The 17,014-nt window shown below is 44.2% G+C and overlaps 1 protein-coding gene across 1 annotated transcript in view; it reads right to left on the bottom strand.

Annotated features, from left to right (window-relative positions):
• The window catches only part of EHD4 (EH domain containing 4), a 78,735-nt gene extending 62,310 nt beyond the window's left edge, over positions 1-16,425 (bottom strand). The window contains exon 1 of the mRNA XM_017531035.2: positions 16,089-16,425. Coding sequence (XP_017386524.1) covers positions 16,089-16,324 — 236 coding nt within the window. The 5' untranslated portion in view covers positions 16,325-16,425. The remainder of the gene's footprint in view (positions 1-16,088) is intronic.
• Positions 16,426-17,014: the final 589 nt, after the last annotated feature.

Raw genomic sequence — 17,014 nt, forward strand, 5'->3', positions numbered from 1 at the left:
AAAAAAAAAAAAAAAAAAAAAGCAATTTGACACCATGTATTAGAAGCCTTTAAAATGGGGATCTTGCTGGGAGATGTGGCTCATGCCTATAATCCCAGCTTGAGAGGCCGCAGTGTGAGGAGCTTGAGACTAGCCTGGTCAACATGGAGAAACCCCATATCTACAAAAAAAATACAAAAATTAGCCAGGTATGGTGGTGTGCACCTATAGTCCCAACTACTTAAGATGCTGAGGTGGGAGGATCGCTCGAGCTCAGGGAGGTCAAGGCTGCAGTGAGCTGTGATCATGTCACTGCACTCCAGCCTGGGTGAGAGAGTGAAACCCTGTCTCTAAATAAATAAATAACAATCTAAAATGGGGGTCTTGCGGAGCTTGACCTCTAACAGGTCATGCTGGTGTTATTTGAAACCGTTTCCTCTCCTCTCTTGGGTGGTCATTTCCTGCGGGGCATGGTCTATATACTCAGTACTAGAACCTGGAAGTCTGGCAGGAATGATTTGATTCAGCCTCTGATCTTTACAAGTGACAAGACTGAAGGTTAATGCAGGAATGTGGCTTGTTGCTGGTTGAACTCACGAGTAATCACACAGGGTGGCCACACAGGACCCAGAACCTGCAGCCCCTTTCTCCTGGCCCCAGGCTTCTGCTCTTACACCAGGCACAGCGCCATCACCCTGGGGTCCCACATTGCCCCCAGCTCCCTGGTGCTCTAAGCCGGGCCTGGCAGACCCCTGAGTTGACATAAGACACTCTAAGCTGATTGTCCTGAAGACATTTTTCACTGGGGGATTGCTGAAGCTCAGATGCATTTATGTCACACTGCTGGGCAGGCAGGTACGTGTCAGTGCAGTGAGGGAACTTGGAACAACCAAGACAGCAAGTGCCTGACATGGAAAAAGGGAGAATGAAGTGATGGATCCACTCACAAGACAGCTGGAAGGGAAGAATCGGAGCGGATGCTGAGGTGCAGTGCGCATAAATGGGTCAATCACATAGCCGCACGGGACAGGCTGATCCACTGTGTTAGACATTTCTCGTTGGGGGAGTGCCTCAGAGGCCTTCCCAGAGCGATGAGGTTCAGGGACTCTAGTCTTATCTGCAGCAACAACAATTCAAGGAACAAGAGGACACAGGAAGACCACCATGATTCAGAGCTGATTAGCCCCTCCACAGGCATCCTGTGCTTTGGAGACTTGATTTTTGTCCTTGGCTCCACTTTGCTCCCCTTTTCCTGTGTTCTGGGAGAGGCCTGCCAATTCCAGCAGTGATTGCTCCAAGGTTCTTGAGCCAAGTCATCCACATAAAAAGATGCAGACATTTGGATCCCAAGCTGCTGGGCGGAAGGGACGGTGGGGTGGACAGGAGACATGACATCCCCTTGTCCTGGTCCCACGAGGTCCCCAGTTCACTCATCTGAGTGGCTTTGGGGCACACTGGCTGCCAGCGCCTAAGCTCACAGGCCTACTTTGACGCAAGAGTATATATGGATGATGTTTTTGTTGTTTCATTGCTTAGGCTAGATTTTATTTTTTTAACTTCATAGAAGTTAATATCAGCCAGGTGCAGTGGCTCACACCTGTAATCCCAGCACTTTGGAAGGTTGAGGCAAGTGGATCACTTGAGATCAGGAGTTTGAGACCAGCTGGACCAACATGGAGAAATCCCGTCTCTACTAAAAATACAAAATTAGCCAGGCATGGTGGTACACGCCTAATCCCAGCTACTTGGGAGGCTAAGGCAGGAGAATTGCCTGAATCTGGGAGGCTGAGGTTATGGTGAGCTGAGATGCGCCACTGCACTCTAGCCTGGGCAACAAGAGCAAAACTCCAACTCAAAAAAAAAAAAAGTGAATGTCATTTATGACAAGGGGAAGAAAAAAACTCTCGAGATACTGAAAACAGAGATACTCTCAACATGTCCAAGCACAATCTTCTCAAAGATGAGCTTAAGAATGAATAAAAACCAAACAAATCTAAATGGCACAATATTCAAACTTTGATTCCCCTGGATATTCATCCTGCATTCTCTAGATTTTGACTGTCGTAAAGGTGCCTGGAGTAGTGGGCAAAGCATTACACTTTAAAGAAACAGAACTGATGTTTGAGGACTGGTTATGTGCTAAAGTCTTCACGTGAACAGTCTCATTTCATCCTAATTACCTTATGGGCAGGTACTATTTCTAACCCTATTTTACAGATGAGGAAACTAAGGCTCAAATAGATTAAGTGGTTTATTAAGATGAAAGATTTCTTACTCGTCCTATGAGGACACCACCCACCCTAAATCAGAGCCTGAGAGGTTCTACTGGGAGGGTTTACAGGAACATGTCCTGTGAATCATAACAAATACACAAATGTAGGATTTAAAAAATAATATAGCACATACATTTTGAGTGCTGTATGAGCATTATTTTTAAATTATCAAGCCAAATCTAAAGAAATGGTTTGTATGATGATAAATGGGATCTTAAAATATGTTTGTGCATACCTTGGCATCTGTTCATGGAGTCTGGGGGTTCAATTTATTGCTATTGCCTGAAACATTTTTAAAATAAGTGTTGGAAAGTTTCATGTAATGTATTTTTCTTGATAATACTTGATCCACTATTTCACTAGGAGAGGGATGAAAAGGAAGGGTGGGTACTTCTACTCTGATTTGATTTGAGCCTGGAAAGATATTTTAAAAGCAGTTTCTGGCCGGGTGCGGTGGCTCACACATGTAATCCTGACACTTTAAGAGGCTGAGGCGGGCAGATCACCTGAGCTCAGGAGTTCAAGACCAGCCTGGCCAACACGTGAAAACCTGTCTCTACTAAAAACACAAAAATTAGCCGGGTGTGGTGGTGCGGGGCCGCCTGTAATCCCAGCTACTCAGGAGGCTGAGGCAGGAGAATTGCTTGAACCCGGGAGGGAGAGGTTGCAGTGAGCCAAAATTGCGCCACTGCACTCCAGCCTGGGTGATGGAGCGAGACTCCATCTCAAAATTAAAAAAAAAAAAAGAGCAGTTTCTATTGTTTAATCTATCCTCATGTTTCACACCAGGAAAAATAAGTGAGAGAATCATGCATTTATTACTCCCAAAGTCTCATAAGATAGGCCAAGTTAAATAAATCTGTTCTAGCAAAACAGTATGACCTGCACTACCACTACTTCTAGATCCTAATAAATGACAAATTACTCTGAAACCGTACTGCACAGTTTGTAATGCGTTTAACACATTCAGCTTATTTCATCCTCACTGCCTATGGAGCAGGTATTTTTATCCCTAGTTTACAGAGGAGAAAACTGCTTATGGCCAAGTTAAGTAGCTTACAGGAGACCACATCAACACAGGGTAATGACTGCTTTTAACATTTTGATGTATTTCCATCCAGTCCTTACTCAGTAAATGTAATTTTCCTTTATAAAACTGAGATTAAAGTTAAATAATTTGGCACCTTGATTTTTCACCATTAGTTTTTCCTCATGCCATTAGAAATTCTTTGAAAACATGAAATTTTTAATGGCTGCATACTATTCTAAGTTGAATATGTATCAATTTATTTTGCCATTTCCTAACTGTTAGGCATTTAAGTGGCTTTCCATTTTTTGCTGTTATAAATAATGCTGGGTAAACATCCCTCAACAAACATCTCATCTACTTAAACTAAGCCTCCTCTGAATTACTGAAAAACTAAGTTAGGCTGATCTTCACTTAAATTTTAAGTGTGAAAACTAAGTTTTATTTTCATTTTTCCTTTAGTTAAATCATTGACATGTTATCACTAGGACTGTCTGTTCAGATGTCACCTTTGAAACTGCTGTGCCTACTAAGGGAATGGACATTAGGCCACTGAAGCAAGAAACTGGAATTTGTTGGGTAAAAGCATTTGCACCTCAGGCTATTTTTCCAGCCATGGATGGGATTTACACTATTCTGGGCTGAGATGTGCTTGAGAGCACACTGCTGTCTACCTACTGCCATTACCTATAAGCTGCCTCACTCCACCTTCCGTGCTGTTTTGGGAGGAGGGTGAAAGAAAGGGAGGAGAAGTTTGTCTACGGCCATACCACCCTGAATGCGCCCGATCTCGTCAGATCTCAGAAGCAAAGCAGGGTCGGGCCTTGTTAGTACTTGGATGGGAGAAAGGGAGGGGAAGTTTGCTGGAATCAAATCAGTTTCTTATAGTCCTATTTGTTTTTCCAGTCTTTCATTCGCTCATGCAATGAATACTAACTGGGTGTTTCTGATGCTGTGACTTGTAATTTAGGAATCTGACAACAGACTTCAGCTTGTAAGCTCTTTGATCTGGGAGCACCATAAATTATCATGAGGAGCTTATAGAACACAGCATTTCCCAAAGTTACTTGACTATGGAACCCTTTTATTTTCTTTGAACACTTATGAATAATCTCCCACAACTGCATTCCACAGCACATAGGTTAAAGGAAAAGGCTAAAAAGCATCTAACAAACTCAATATCCATTCCATTTTTCCCCAGATAGAATCACTTAAATGAAATCCTTTTAAAAGTAGTAACAGATAATTTCTTAATGCAATTAATTTATAGATAAGAAGCCACCAGCTGACAGGATCTCTCAAGGTGAAATAACAAAGGCCGTATCATTAAGATTAGAAGCTTGATATGAATGCCTACTTTCTGGTATTATGAAATACGGAACAGAAGGGGAGACAAAGTAATCACGAATATAACTGATATAGCTATCCATCTAGAAAACCTAAGAGAATCTACTGAAAAGCTGTCAAAATAACTTCTTGAGTCAAATGACCAGATACAAAACAAAAATGCACAGCTCAGTAGCTTCCTTACATACCAGCAATACCCCACCAACAAATATAAGAGAAATAAAAAGCCCATTCACAAGAGCAACAGAGTATAAAATACCTAATACATTAATAATAAGACCTCCATAGGACCTGAATGAGTAAATGAATCACTTTTACAAAGCACGTAAAAAAATGTCTGAGTCAAAGCAATGCTGAGCTGCTGCTTGGGAAGAGCAAATACAAAAATGTAACTTAGAGACAGAATGCAGTTCCAGTACAAATGGATCCCAGTGGGAATTTTTGTTTTGTTTTGAAGAACCTAACTAAGAAAGTTCTTCTCAAAGAATGACAGAAAATGAGGACTGACAGCATTTGGAAAATAAACAGTAAGGAGAGCAGAAGGGTCTTGAGCTAAACTTATTAAAAAATATTTCAAAGGGACAATATTTAAGATGTTACGGTGCTGGCATAACAATTTACAGAGTGATGAGACAAAGGTCCTAACAGACCCAATATAGTATTTAATAACTTAGAATATGAGGATGCCTCATGTGACAGCAGAAAAAGGTAGAATTATTTAATAATAGTGTTAGAAAATGACAAAAGACCAAAAAAAAAAAAAAAAAAAAAAAACCCACAACAAATATAATTGAGACAGATTTTACTTCCAGGTGGGTTAAAGAGTTAAATATTTTAAAAGTAAGCCTATTTTAAAAATAGGTAGAGCATGGTGGCCCATGTCTGTAATCCCAGCACTTTGGGAGGCCAAGGTGGGCAGATCACTTGAGGTCAGGAGTTTGAGACCAGTCTGGTTAACATGGTGAAACCCTGCCTCTACTAAAAAAATACAAAAATTAGCCAGGCATGGTGGCTCATGCCTATAATCCCAGCTACTTGGGAGGCTGAGGCATAAGAATCGCTTGAACTGGAAGGTGGAGGTTGCAGTGAGCCGAGAAAGTACTCCTGCACTCCAGCCTGGGTAAGAGTGAGACTCTGTCTCAAAATAAATAAATAAATAGAATATGAGTGAACATTTCCTGAGTCTTAAGATAAACAAGGATTTTTTTCTAACTTCCCCAAAAATAAAAGACTATGAAAGAGGACTAATTGTTAGATTTGATCACAAATATTAAATATACCTACATGAAAAAATTATTACAAAAATTACAAGGCGAATTTAAAACTAGAAAAACAGCCGAGTGCAGTGGCTCACGCCTGGAATCCCAGCACTTTGGGAGGCCGAGGCGAGTGGATCACGAGGTCAAGAGATCGAGACCATTCTGGCCAACATGGTGAAACCCTGTCTCTACCAAAAATACAAAAATTAGCTGGGCGTGGTGGCGCACGCCTATAGTCCGAGCTACTCAGGAGGCTGAGGCAGGAGAATTGCTTGAGCCCGGGAGGCGGAGGTTGCAGTGAACTGAGATCGAGCCACTGCACTCCAGCCTGGCACCTGGCGATGGAGTGAGACTCTGTTTAAAAAAAAAAAACTAGAAAAACAAAAAAACTTTTACAACTGTGACAAAAAATTGATATCTGTTATTGAGAAAAACATTTCAATTTATTTAAAGAACAAGACCAATACTTCAAACGAAAATTGGACAAGGTTCACAGACAATTCACAAAGTAATATGGATGACAACTATATTATATTTTATAAGTTCAATGTCATTGGTAAGAAATAAGCAAATTAAAATAATTCTTTTTTTAAATTTTTACTAGAATAACCAGCTTAAATTCTTTTCTGTTGAGTGCCCCATGGCCCATGCCTATAATCCCAGCACTTTGGGAAGCCAAAGCGTGAGGATCACTTGAACCCAGGAGTTTGGGACCAGCCTAGACAGTGCAGCAAGACCCCATTTCTACAAAAAATAAAAGAATTGGTGGGTGTGGTGGTGCAATGTATCTGTAGTCCCAGCTACTCCAGAGGCTGAGGTGGGAGGATTGCTTGAGCCCAGGAATTTGAGGCTGCACTGAGCTATGATGGTATCACTGCACTCTAGCCTGGGCAACAGAATAAGACCCTGTCTCAAAAAAGTTTTTTTTCCTATCAAATTAATTTTAATTAGTTTTACTGGCAGTTTGGTGAAATGGTGATCCTCATATTTCTGGTATCTAATTTGGAATAAGTTTCCTAAAATTTTCCTAGATACATAGATTTAGGAATATATACAAGCCTAAAAAAAAAAAAGTATGTGTGTGTGTGTGTGTGTGTATATATATAAAATATATATATTATATAATATAAATATATATATTATATAATATATATAAAAATATATATTTAATATATATATTATATAATATATATATATATATATTTTTTTTTTGAAACAAGGTCTTACTCTGTTACCCAGACTGAAGTTCGACCACCTGGGCTGACCACAGGTATGAGCTGATGTGCCCAGCCTCTTATATATGTATTTATTGAGGCACTAATTTATGCTTAGGCCATATTAAAAAAAAAAAAAAAAACAAACCCAGAAATACAAAGATTTATGGCAAAAAATGTTCATTTTGTTCATTGCAACAATATGTATAACAGCATAAAAACAGAAACAACCTAAATGTTCCAACCTGTACTATAGATGATGATGCAGTCGTTGAAATTATTTTTGAAGACTATTTAATGACATAAGAAAATGCTCATCATATCATATTAAGTAAAAAAGGATCCCATTTATTATATTTATTAGATAATCCTCAGTTTTGTGAGCATGATTTCTATGTCTTCATCTAAGTCACTGATAAAAATGTGAAAAGATGGAGTTTGGATCGGATGGAAAGTGCAGCAAAGTTAGCCTCCCTTTTCTGGGTTGAGGCTAGCCCTCGTCCATTCCTCCATCTAGTTCCCAAATATTTCCTAGGGAAGGGTGCCTAAGAATTACTCTGAGAGACAGTTTAGAAAAACAACAACAGCTTTTAGAGCCTGACCCACAGAGATTTTGACTCAAGAGATCTGAGATGGGGCCCTGGAATCAGTGTCAAATGGCCTCCAAGTGATTCTGATGCACAGCCATGAGCAGAAAGAACCACAACCTTCTGGTTCAAGGTTTCGAAAAGTATACTGAACGCCTTTCAGAAGTCAGCTTCTGAACGTGAGTTAGGGAAGATATCGGGATGGGAAAAGCCTTCCCCCTTTAACCCTTCTCCAAATACTCCATTGCTGCTTGTCAGGTGGGCGATGTGACGAGTGGCCCAGATGCTGGCCTGCGGCGCCTCATTGCTCAGACTGCAGCTGCCAGCGCCACCACCCTGCCTGTCTGCAGCTCCCTGCCCTGCTCTTCAGGACTTTTGCTCCAAGTCTTGTTTCCTCTGTGTCTTCTGAAATGCCAGCTGCTCCCTCTCTATGGCTTCCCTTCCGTCCACTTTTCATTCTGCTGAGGTTGTGCTTCTCTTTACGCAAATCTTCCTGATACCTGCTCCCAAGCCTCCTTCCCCCAGGCCTAGCTGCTGAAAATTTGACGCCTCACATCTCACGCATGCCTCAACCCACTGCCATCTGGCTTCCGTCATCAGCACTCAAAGGCATGCCTCTTGCCAAGGTCACCTGGCTCCTGAAGGCTAATCCACTGGTTCTGTTTCAGTCCTTTTCCTGGAAGCATCTGATACTACTGACCACCACCTCTCTTCCTGGCTTTTGTGGGGGTCATTGTTGCTTTACTTGCCTCACATCCCCTTTTCTCGGTAGCAGCATCCTCAGGAGCTGCCTTCCCCAGCTCTCAGGCCATGTGGTTGGGGCTGACCTCCCCACTCCCCACCTCTCATTCCCCTTCCCCTAGGGACTGGTTCAGGGATGGGCATATGGCCAGGCTCAAACCAATGAGACTCAAACCTAAGACTTTTACTGGGGCTGCTGAGCTAGAGAATTCAAGGCTGGAAGTGGAGGTGGCCACCTGCCCACCCCTGAGAAGCAATCCAACATGAGGAGGGCCGTGGAGCCGGCAGACAGAGTCCTGGTGTCTCCTGCAGTCCTTGGCCAAGCCTGAAGCTTGCACATCCTGGTCTGATGGGGTTCATGAAAACGTTTGTATCTTTTTACTGAAGCCATTTTCCGTTGGATTTCTTCACCTGCAACCTAAAGAGCTCTGAGATAGCGCTGAGCCACGACCCTTCCAGGTACCCCACCTCTCTGGTGACTGTCCTCCCCGGGTCTCCACAAGCTCTGCTTCCTCTCACTTAGAGTCCTGTCAAAGACTTCTATTTTCCAGATGTTGGCTCCTAAATGCTGACGCTCCCAAGTCAACAGACCAGCCCAGATATTCATTCCCCTGAGCTCCAGACCCACATCTCACCCATCAAGGACATCAGGACATCACCACCTTGGTGTCTGCTCAAACATGACAGGTCTAAATCTAAATTTATCATTATGCCCCATCTTCCTCTTCTTGGATCCCCATCTCAGTCAAAGGCTCTACTCCCACAGTTACCCCAGAAACTGGGGCCGCATGGGTGACACCCCTCCACCCTCACTCCCTGGCCCTCTTTGGGCAGCTAATTCACTGCTCATTCCTCAGGGCTTAGTTTTTAGGCTGCACCCTCAGGGAGGCCTTTTCCAACCCGCAAGCCTGAATGAGGGGTCTCTCCTATGCCTCCACCACCCTGTGTATCTAGTGTCACAGCCCTTGTCGCTCAGAGCTGAGGTGACCTGTTGACTATTTTCTATGATGGCTGGCCCCAACCCTGAAATCAGTATCATTTGAATAAATGAACACTAGCATCTGTAGGTGTGATCTTATATTGTACATTGAAAATATAGTGTAGTTTTCTGTAAAAATTACATATCTCAATATTTTAGAGAGATCTGTAAAGGGTATAGTATTTGGGACAGCAGATTGATTTTCAGGAGACCCAGTGCCTGGATGAGTGTAAGAACCACTAAATAGGACCCATCGTTTTTCTGTGTGAGATTTTATTTCTTTAAAAATAGACAAACCAGGCTGCCTATTAGTGGATGCTTTCATTTCGCTTTTACTTAATTACTGAGTCTAGAAACTTATCAAGGGAATGAAGCAGGCCTTTGTTCCTATTCAGAATCCATTTCCCTGCTTATCTTTCTACTGAAGCCATTTTCTGTTGGATTTCTGTCACTTGCAACCTAAAGAGCTCTGAGACAATGCTGAGCCACTACCCTCCCAGGCAATTCGCTCACCTCTCTGGTGACTGTCCCCCTGGGGTCTCCATAAGTTCTGCTTCCTCTCACTTAAGAAGTCCTGTGCAAGGACTTCTATTTCCCAGATGTTGCCTACTAAATGCTGACACTCCCAAGTCGGCATCACTGGAACATCTGCCTGCTTCCAGTTTTCCCCAATACTTTTCATATTCTTCACAATTTCTTAAAAGTCATCAAGTGCAGTTCTTTGAGCACAACTACAAGTTCTTTCATCCATGTGTCTGGCCAGAGATTTCCTGGGCCTTGCCTGTGGCAGGCCTTGAGAGAGCTCCTCATCCTGTGGTTTTAATCCCTTCTTGAACACAGCTGGGCTCCTTCTGCCATCTCTGGGGCATATTCTTGGAGGAAAAGGAGGAAGCTGCATAGTTCTGCTTTCTGATAATATTGCAGCAAGAGCCCAAGCAGCAGGCCGATCACTTCCTGATTCTTGTTCTTGTTCTAATCATACCTAAAAAAGGCTTTTTCTTGTCCAAGGCGTTTTTGCCCTCTCAGCCCACTCCAACTTCTGGATCCTTCATACCGCCCATAAACCTTGTCTGTACCCTTACATGTGCACCCCTGCCCCCTTTCCCCTATTACACACTATAGTTAAATGTTCCTATTTAAAGATTTTAAACAAAATTACTGTAACAACAATTTTATTAAAATTTTTTATCAGATCTTGATTTTAACTACTTGAGTATTATGAACAATGAACATGTTTATACATTGACAAGAATACTAGGGGAAAAGCCATACAGGGGTTGTGAGGTGGCTACTTTCACTCTCTTTCCCCTCATCTTTACTCTTTTTTCTTTTTTTTTGTAGAGATGGGGTCTCTCTATGTTGCCCAGGCTGGTGTTTAACTCCTGAGCTCAAGCAATCCACTAGCCTGGACCTCCCAAAGTGTCAGGATTGCAGGTGTGAACCACTGCACCTGGTCCCTCATCTTTACTCTTTAGTTCCTTTGTCCTTGTGTTCTTTTAGCTTATTTCCACTTTGTTTTCTTTCTGGAATCCATTTTTATTTTAAATTATTGCACATAGATGCAGAAACTACTTGGCTGATGCTAGTTTCAGAATCATGAGAATTAAATAAATCACAGGATGCTTAGTGTTGAAAGACTGAATTGTTTTGGTTTTGTATTGAAATATAATTCATATACCAGAAAATTTACTCTTTTACAGGGTGCACTCTGGTTTTTAGTATATTCACAAAGTTGTGCAACCAATACAGGTATTGATCAACTTATGACCTATGCAACTTATGACCATTCGACTTTACGGCCACAATCGCTAGCCACGACTGCTCCACGTCTGGCAGCGCAAACGTTGCCCAGCTGTGCATACGACAGTGCAGACCAGCTTCCGGCTGCACTACCATCTCCGCATGCATATAGCCTACTCAACTTACAACCAAATTGTGTTACGACCCGTCTGCCGGTCCCAATTGTGGTCGTTTAAGTCGAGCACTAGCTGCATCATTATCCAATTTCAGAACACTTCACCACATCAAAGAGCAATGCCACGCCCACTGTCATTCTCCATTTCGTCTGCATGTGGCTATCCAGTTGTCCTAGCACCATTTTTTGAACTATTGTTTTTCCCATTGAATTGTCTTGATGCTCTTCTCAAAAATCAATTGACCAGGAGGGGTCCAGTGGCTCATGACTGTAATCCCAGCATTTTGGGAGGCCAAGATGGGAGGATCACCTGAGGTCAAGAGCTTGAGACCAGCCTGGACAACATGGTGAAACCCCATCTCTACTAAAAATACAAAAATTAGCCAGACGTGGTGGCATGCACCTGTAATCCCAGCTACTTGGGAGGCTGAGGCAGGGAATTGCTTGAACCCACGAGACGGAGGTTGCGGTAAGCTGAGATTGTGCCACTGCACTCCAGCCTGGATGACAGAGCAAGACTGTCTCAAAAAACAAAAACAAAAGCAAAGGGCTTGGCATGCTGGCTCACAGCTGTAATCCCAGCACTTTGGGAGGCGGAGGTGAACAGATCACCTGAGGTTGGGAGTTTTGTAAAAATACAAAATTAGCAGGGAGTGGTGGCGCATGCCTGCAATCCCAGCTACTTGGGAGGCTGAGGCAGGATAATCGCTTGAACCCAGGAGGTGGAGGTTGCAGTGAGCCAACATTGTGCCACTGCACTGCAGTGTGGGCAACAGAGCAAGACTCTGTCTCAAAACAAAACAAAACAAAACAAAACAATTGACCATAAATGTGAGGGTTTATCTTTGGGATCTCAATTCTGTACCATTGGTCTATATGTCTGCCCTTATGCCAGTACATCAACTGTTTACTGTAGCTATGCACTAAGTTTTGAATCAGTAATTGTGACTCCTCCAAACTTTGTTCTTTTTCAAGACTGTTCTGGGTCCTTTGATTTTCCACATGAATTACAGGATCAGTCTGTGATTTTGCCAAAAAGGGAGCTAGGATTCTGATAGGAATTACACTGAATCTGTAAATCAGTTTGGGGAGTACTGCCATCTTAACATCTTCTAATCCATAAACACAGGACATTTTTGCATTTATTTAGGTCTTTCTTAATTTTTTTCAACAGTGTTTCGTGGTTTTCAGTGTAGAAGTCTTACACCTCCTTTGTTAAGTTTATTCCTAGGTATTTTATTCTTTTGGGTGCTACTGGAAATAAAACTGTTTTCTTGATTTTACTTTGGGATTGTTCATGGTTTGGGTATAGAAATATGATTGATTTTTGTATAATGATCTTGTATCCTGCAACGCTGCCACCCTTATTTGTTCTAATAGTTTTTAAGTGGTTTCTTAGGATTCTGTACATAGAAGATCATGTCATCTGCAAAGAGTTTTACATTTTTCTCTCCAGTCTGGGAGTCTTTTATTTCTTTTCTTTCCTTATTTCCCTGGTCTCTACCCTCTTAAAGCCTATATAGTTTCTTGAGTGACTTCCCTTTTTCCCTCATTAGAATAAGTTTTCTGGGGAGAGGAGACAGAGCATAGGAAGGGAGAAAGTGGAGCTTTAAAAATGTGTACTTTGAATTCATTTCAAATGGCTTCATACTTTCTCAGTGGAAATGTCTTCCTTCACAGCACCTGGGCCCAGGGATTTTCTGGAGGAATCTTTGAAATCTGTTTTGGACACAAGCCTAGCTGAGCTCAATATCCACCCTTCCTCGGCTAGTGCGGTATCTAAGATGACATGGTCACTTTCTCCAGTGCCCATCTCCCCTCCTTCTCTGGCCAATTCTTCATCGCTGGTCAAAGGTAGAAGAGCCAAGAGCAATAAGAGAAGCTTCCCAACATGCCAGCACAGGTTCTGTGATCAGTGACCTCTTGGAATGTGCAGGAAGCCAGGAAGATAAGAATCTATGGCTATGTAGATTAAGTGCACCCCACAGCCAAGTATGAGCTTCTAGTGCCCAATTGCTAGAAGCAAACAACCCAGACCACTAACCAGGCTCTAACCAAGGCAGGATCCAGGATGGTGAGCACCCTGGGCCAATCCTTCCGCTAAAGATGAAACTACGGTTCATTTTGAGTGTCTGGGGTAATATTTAATTCCAAATGCACAAGTCTCCAGAGTAGCTGCCCTTTCGTTTGGGGATTTCCTCCCGGGTGCTAAATCACTTCCTCCTAGCTTCAATCTGAAAAGCAATTCAGGTCTCCTGTGGCCTCACCAAGCTTCCTGCCCACACTGATTTTCTTCTAACCTCATGGGTCTACTTGTGTATATCACCTAACAACAAAGCCACTCAGCTGGTTGAAGGCCTCCAGAACAAATGACTTCCTGATAAGGTGACTCCTCCCTCACCCTAGGGTGACCCATGGCTCCAGCACCTACTGAGAAGTGACCAATTTGGATGAGGTAGTTGCCAGGAGTCAAACCACAGAACCCTTCATAAAACCATGCTTAGTTACTCCACAAATTTCTCCAAATAATAAAACAGAGAGGAGTGAGAATACAATGAGAGAGAAATCTGGAAAAATACAAAAGATAAATTCATGTTCCTGTGAGTTGTATTCATCTTCCCATAAGTTGATAATCAGGCTGGCTAGCTGTCTAGTCTATGGGGGCAGAGAGGGGGCTGCATTAACTTCCGGTAGGCACAGCATCTCTTTTTTTTTCCTCTCTCTCTCTTTTAAAATACTTTAAGTTCTGGGGTACATGTGCAGATCGTGTGGGACTGTTACATAGGTGCTGCATCCATCCCCCTGTCATCTACATTAGGTATTTCTCCTAATGTTATCCCTCCCCAATCCCCTCACCCCCTGCTGTCCCTCCCCTAGCCCCCGCCACCACCACTGACTGCAGTGTGTGATGCTCCCCTCCTTGTGTCCATGTGTTCTAATCATTCAACACCCACTTATGAGAAGAGGCAGTGTTTGGTTTTCTGTTCTTGTGTCAGTTTACAGAGAATGATGGTTTCCAGCTTCATCTGTTTCCCTGCAAAGGACATGAACTCATCCTTTTTTATGGCTGCATAGTATTCCATGGTGTATATGTGCCACATTTCCTTTATCCAGTCTATCACTGATGGGCATTTGGGTTGGTTCCAAGTCTTTGCTATTGTAAACAGTGGCACAGTGTCTTGATGGGGCTACCTCCCTGATGACACCTGGGCACAACAAGGACCTCATGGCAGACAAACAGGAGGAAATGCTGAGGGTGTGGGAACATGCCACCACTAAATTACAAAAATACACACTCTTCTTTGTATGTTTCAACAGTACCACTTCCCATCTGTGTACCACTTGGCCATTTATTATCCCAAGTACCTAAAAACTAGTCAGTATTATCAAGACCTTAAGTGTGACATCTGTTTGTCATCTTTCAAGGTACCAGTTACTGTAACACAGCTATGGTTCATTTTGAGTGTCTCGGTGATGTATTTAATTCTATTTTTGTCTTGTTCATAAGCACCAAATAAAGCAATTTTGAAATTCCTTTCTTCGGTCTTCCTTCACACTCAATTAATTTATTGTCTAGAGCGACATTTCAACACACAGTATGTTTGCTTTGCAGAATTCATTTACAACGTATCTTGAGGCCTGGATTAAACATATTTCCTGTAGTGACAACTACTCTATTTGTAGGAACTATTTAGGTCACTGGAGTGGAGAAAAAGAGGTCGCTGCTTAACAGAAATGGCATGTATCCAAATATAGATGCAGTTTTCTGAACACCTGTTGAACATCAAATGATGAAGAGATTGTTACAATTTCCAAAACCCTGGACCAAAACCTTAAATGATTGGCGCTTTGTTTCAACTGATACATGGTTTAAGTCAGAAAAACAAGTCTTCTTACCAAAAAAAGTGAACCTAACTATGCTGGCTGCTTTAGAAATAAAATAGGTGATTAACAAACCAATCTGTTTTTGTGTCAATTACTTCCCAGCTGAAGTCACTTCAGATGAAACTATATGATTTGAACCACAGGGCACATACAGTGATTGTGTGCTTTTGGAAACACGGTAAGCATGACAAATATTTTCAGTTGTCAAGGGTGAGCGAGGAGGGAATGACCCACCTAAGAAATGGAAACTAACAAATAGTAATATGACACTCCCCCTTAGTTCCACAGGCTGGTGCGGCTGCTACATGCCGCAGTTCACTTCCTACTAAAGGCTGTGCATGAGCTGAAGGAAGGCGGCCTCTTTATCCCCTCCCCAGAACACTGGGGTGGCACGTAAAGACCTCAAAGGAAGGGGGCCTGGGCGATACCCTCTCCTGCTGCCATTCATGTGTTCAATAAATAGTTATGTGCAGGGCACTGTGCTGGGAGCTTACTCTCCAACTAGGACTCTGCGGCCATTCGGATACCCCACGCCTCTGCCCCCATTTGCATCCCTAGGCGTCACTCCCTTGTCCAGAAGATGCCGATTCTGGCTCGCGCCCCTCCCTCCCTTGAGGCCTCCGGCCAGGGCGACGGGGCAAGGACAGCAGGAGCAAAGCCTTCCGAACCGCAAGGAAAGAGGGCTCGGAGTGTGCAGGGCGCGGGTTCATGGGACCCTCCAGCGCCCGAGGCCGGCCAGCCGGGGCGGGGCCGAGGGCACCGAGCGCCGCGCTCAGGGAGGGGTCCCCGAGGTCGCGCCCGCAGGGAGGGGCAGCGGCGGGAGGCGGCAGCCCGCGGCGCACACGCGGAGAAGGCGGCGCCGGGCGAGGGGCTGCGGCGTACCTGATGAAGGTGGTCTTGCCGGTGCTGTACTGGCCCACCAGCAGGATCATGGGCTTGTTCTCGAAGTCGGCGTCCTCCAGCGCGGGCGAGTGGAACTCGTGGAAGCGGTACGCCTCCTCCAGCGGCAGCACCTTGCGCAGGTAGAGCGAGCGCAGCCCGCCCGTCACCGTCTGCACCGCGTCCGCGCCACCGGCGCGCTCGCGGCCGCCAGCCTGCCGCCCCAGCCAGCTGAACATCCTGCCGCCAGTCCACGCTCGGCTGGGACCCTAGTCCGGGTTCTACCCTCCCCGGCTCGCATAGAGTCGCCCCAGCCACGCTAGCCGCCGCCCGAGCCCGGCCCCGCCTCGCCCTGCCACAGCCAATCCTCGGCCGCTACGTCACGTGCGCTCGCTCACTATTCAGAGGAGCTCTCTCAGGTCCTTCCTGATTGGACCTCTGCCAGCGAGGGGTGGAAGCGTCAGCCAATGGAGAGGAGGTTCTTAATGAATTATTGATGACGGGGGTCAGTCTAGAGGACTGGGAGGGGAGAAGGTGTCTCCCGGGTAGGATGGCGCTGACTGGTCATGCCCAGGGCCCCAGTCTGGTCGCCGGGGTCCCAACTCTGGCCAGGTGGCATCGGCTTCCGGGTAAATCTGCGCTGCCCAAAGCGAGCCTCCAGAGAATGCTCCATCTCCTGGAATGTTTACTCATTCAGGCCTCGGGACGTCAATACTGGGGATGAAAAGTTCAGAAAGTGGTCAGGCAGGTTCTGTCTTCCCAGGGCGGGTCGTTATGACCCCATTTTACAGGCCAAGAGACCTAGGCTCAACGGCATAATTGACACAATCTTAAGAAGGGGAAGTGGACTGGAATCTATTTGAGTAGCTGTTTCTCCTACTTCTCCACATTGCCCTCACTAAATTCTGGATCAACTAAAGGCCTTTTCC

Source organism: Cebus imitator, unplaced genomic scaffold (genome assembly GCF_001604975.1).
Source record: "Cebus imitator isolate Cc_AM_T3 unplaced genomic scaffold, Cebus_imitator-1.0 Scaffold70, whole genome shotgun sequence".
Classification (NCBI taxonomy): Eukaryota; Metazoa; Chordata; class Mammalia; order Primates; family Cebidae; genus Cebus; species Cebus imitator.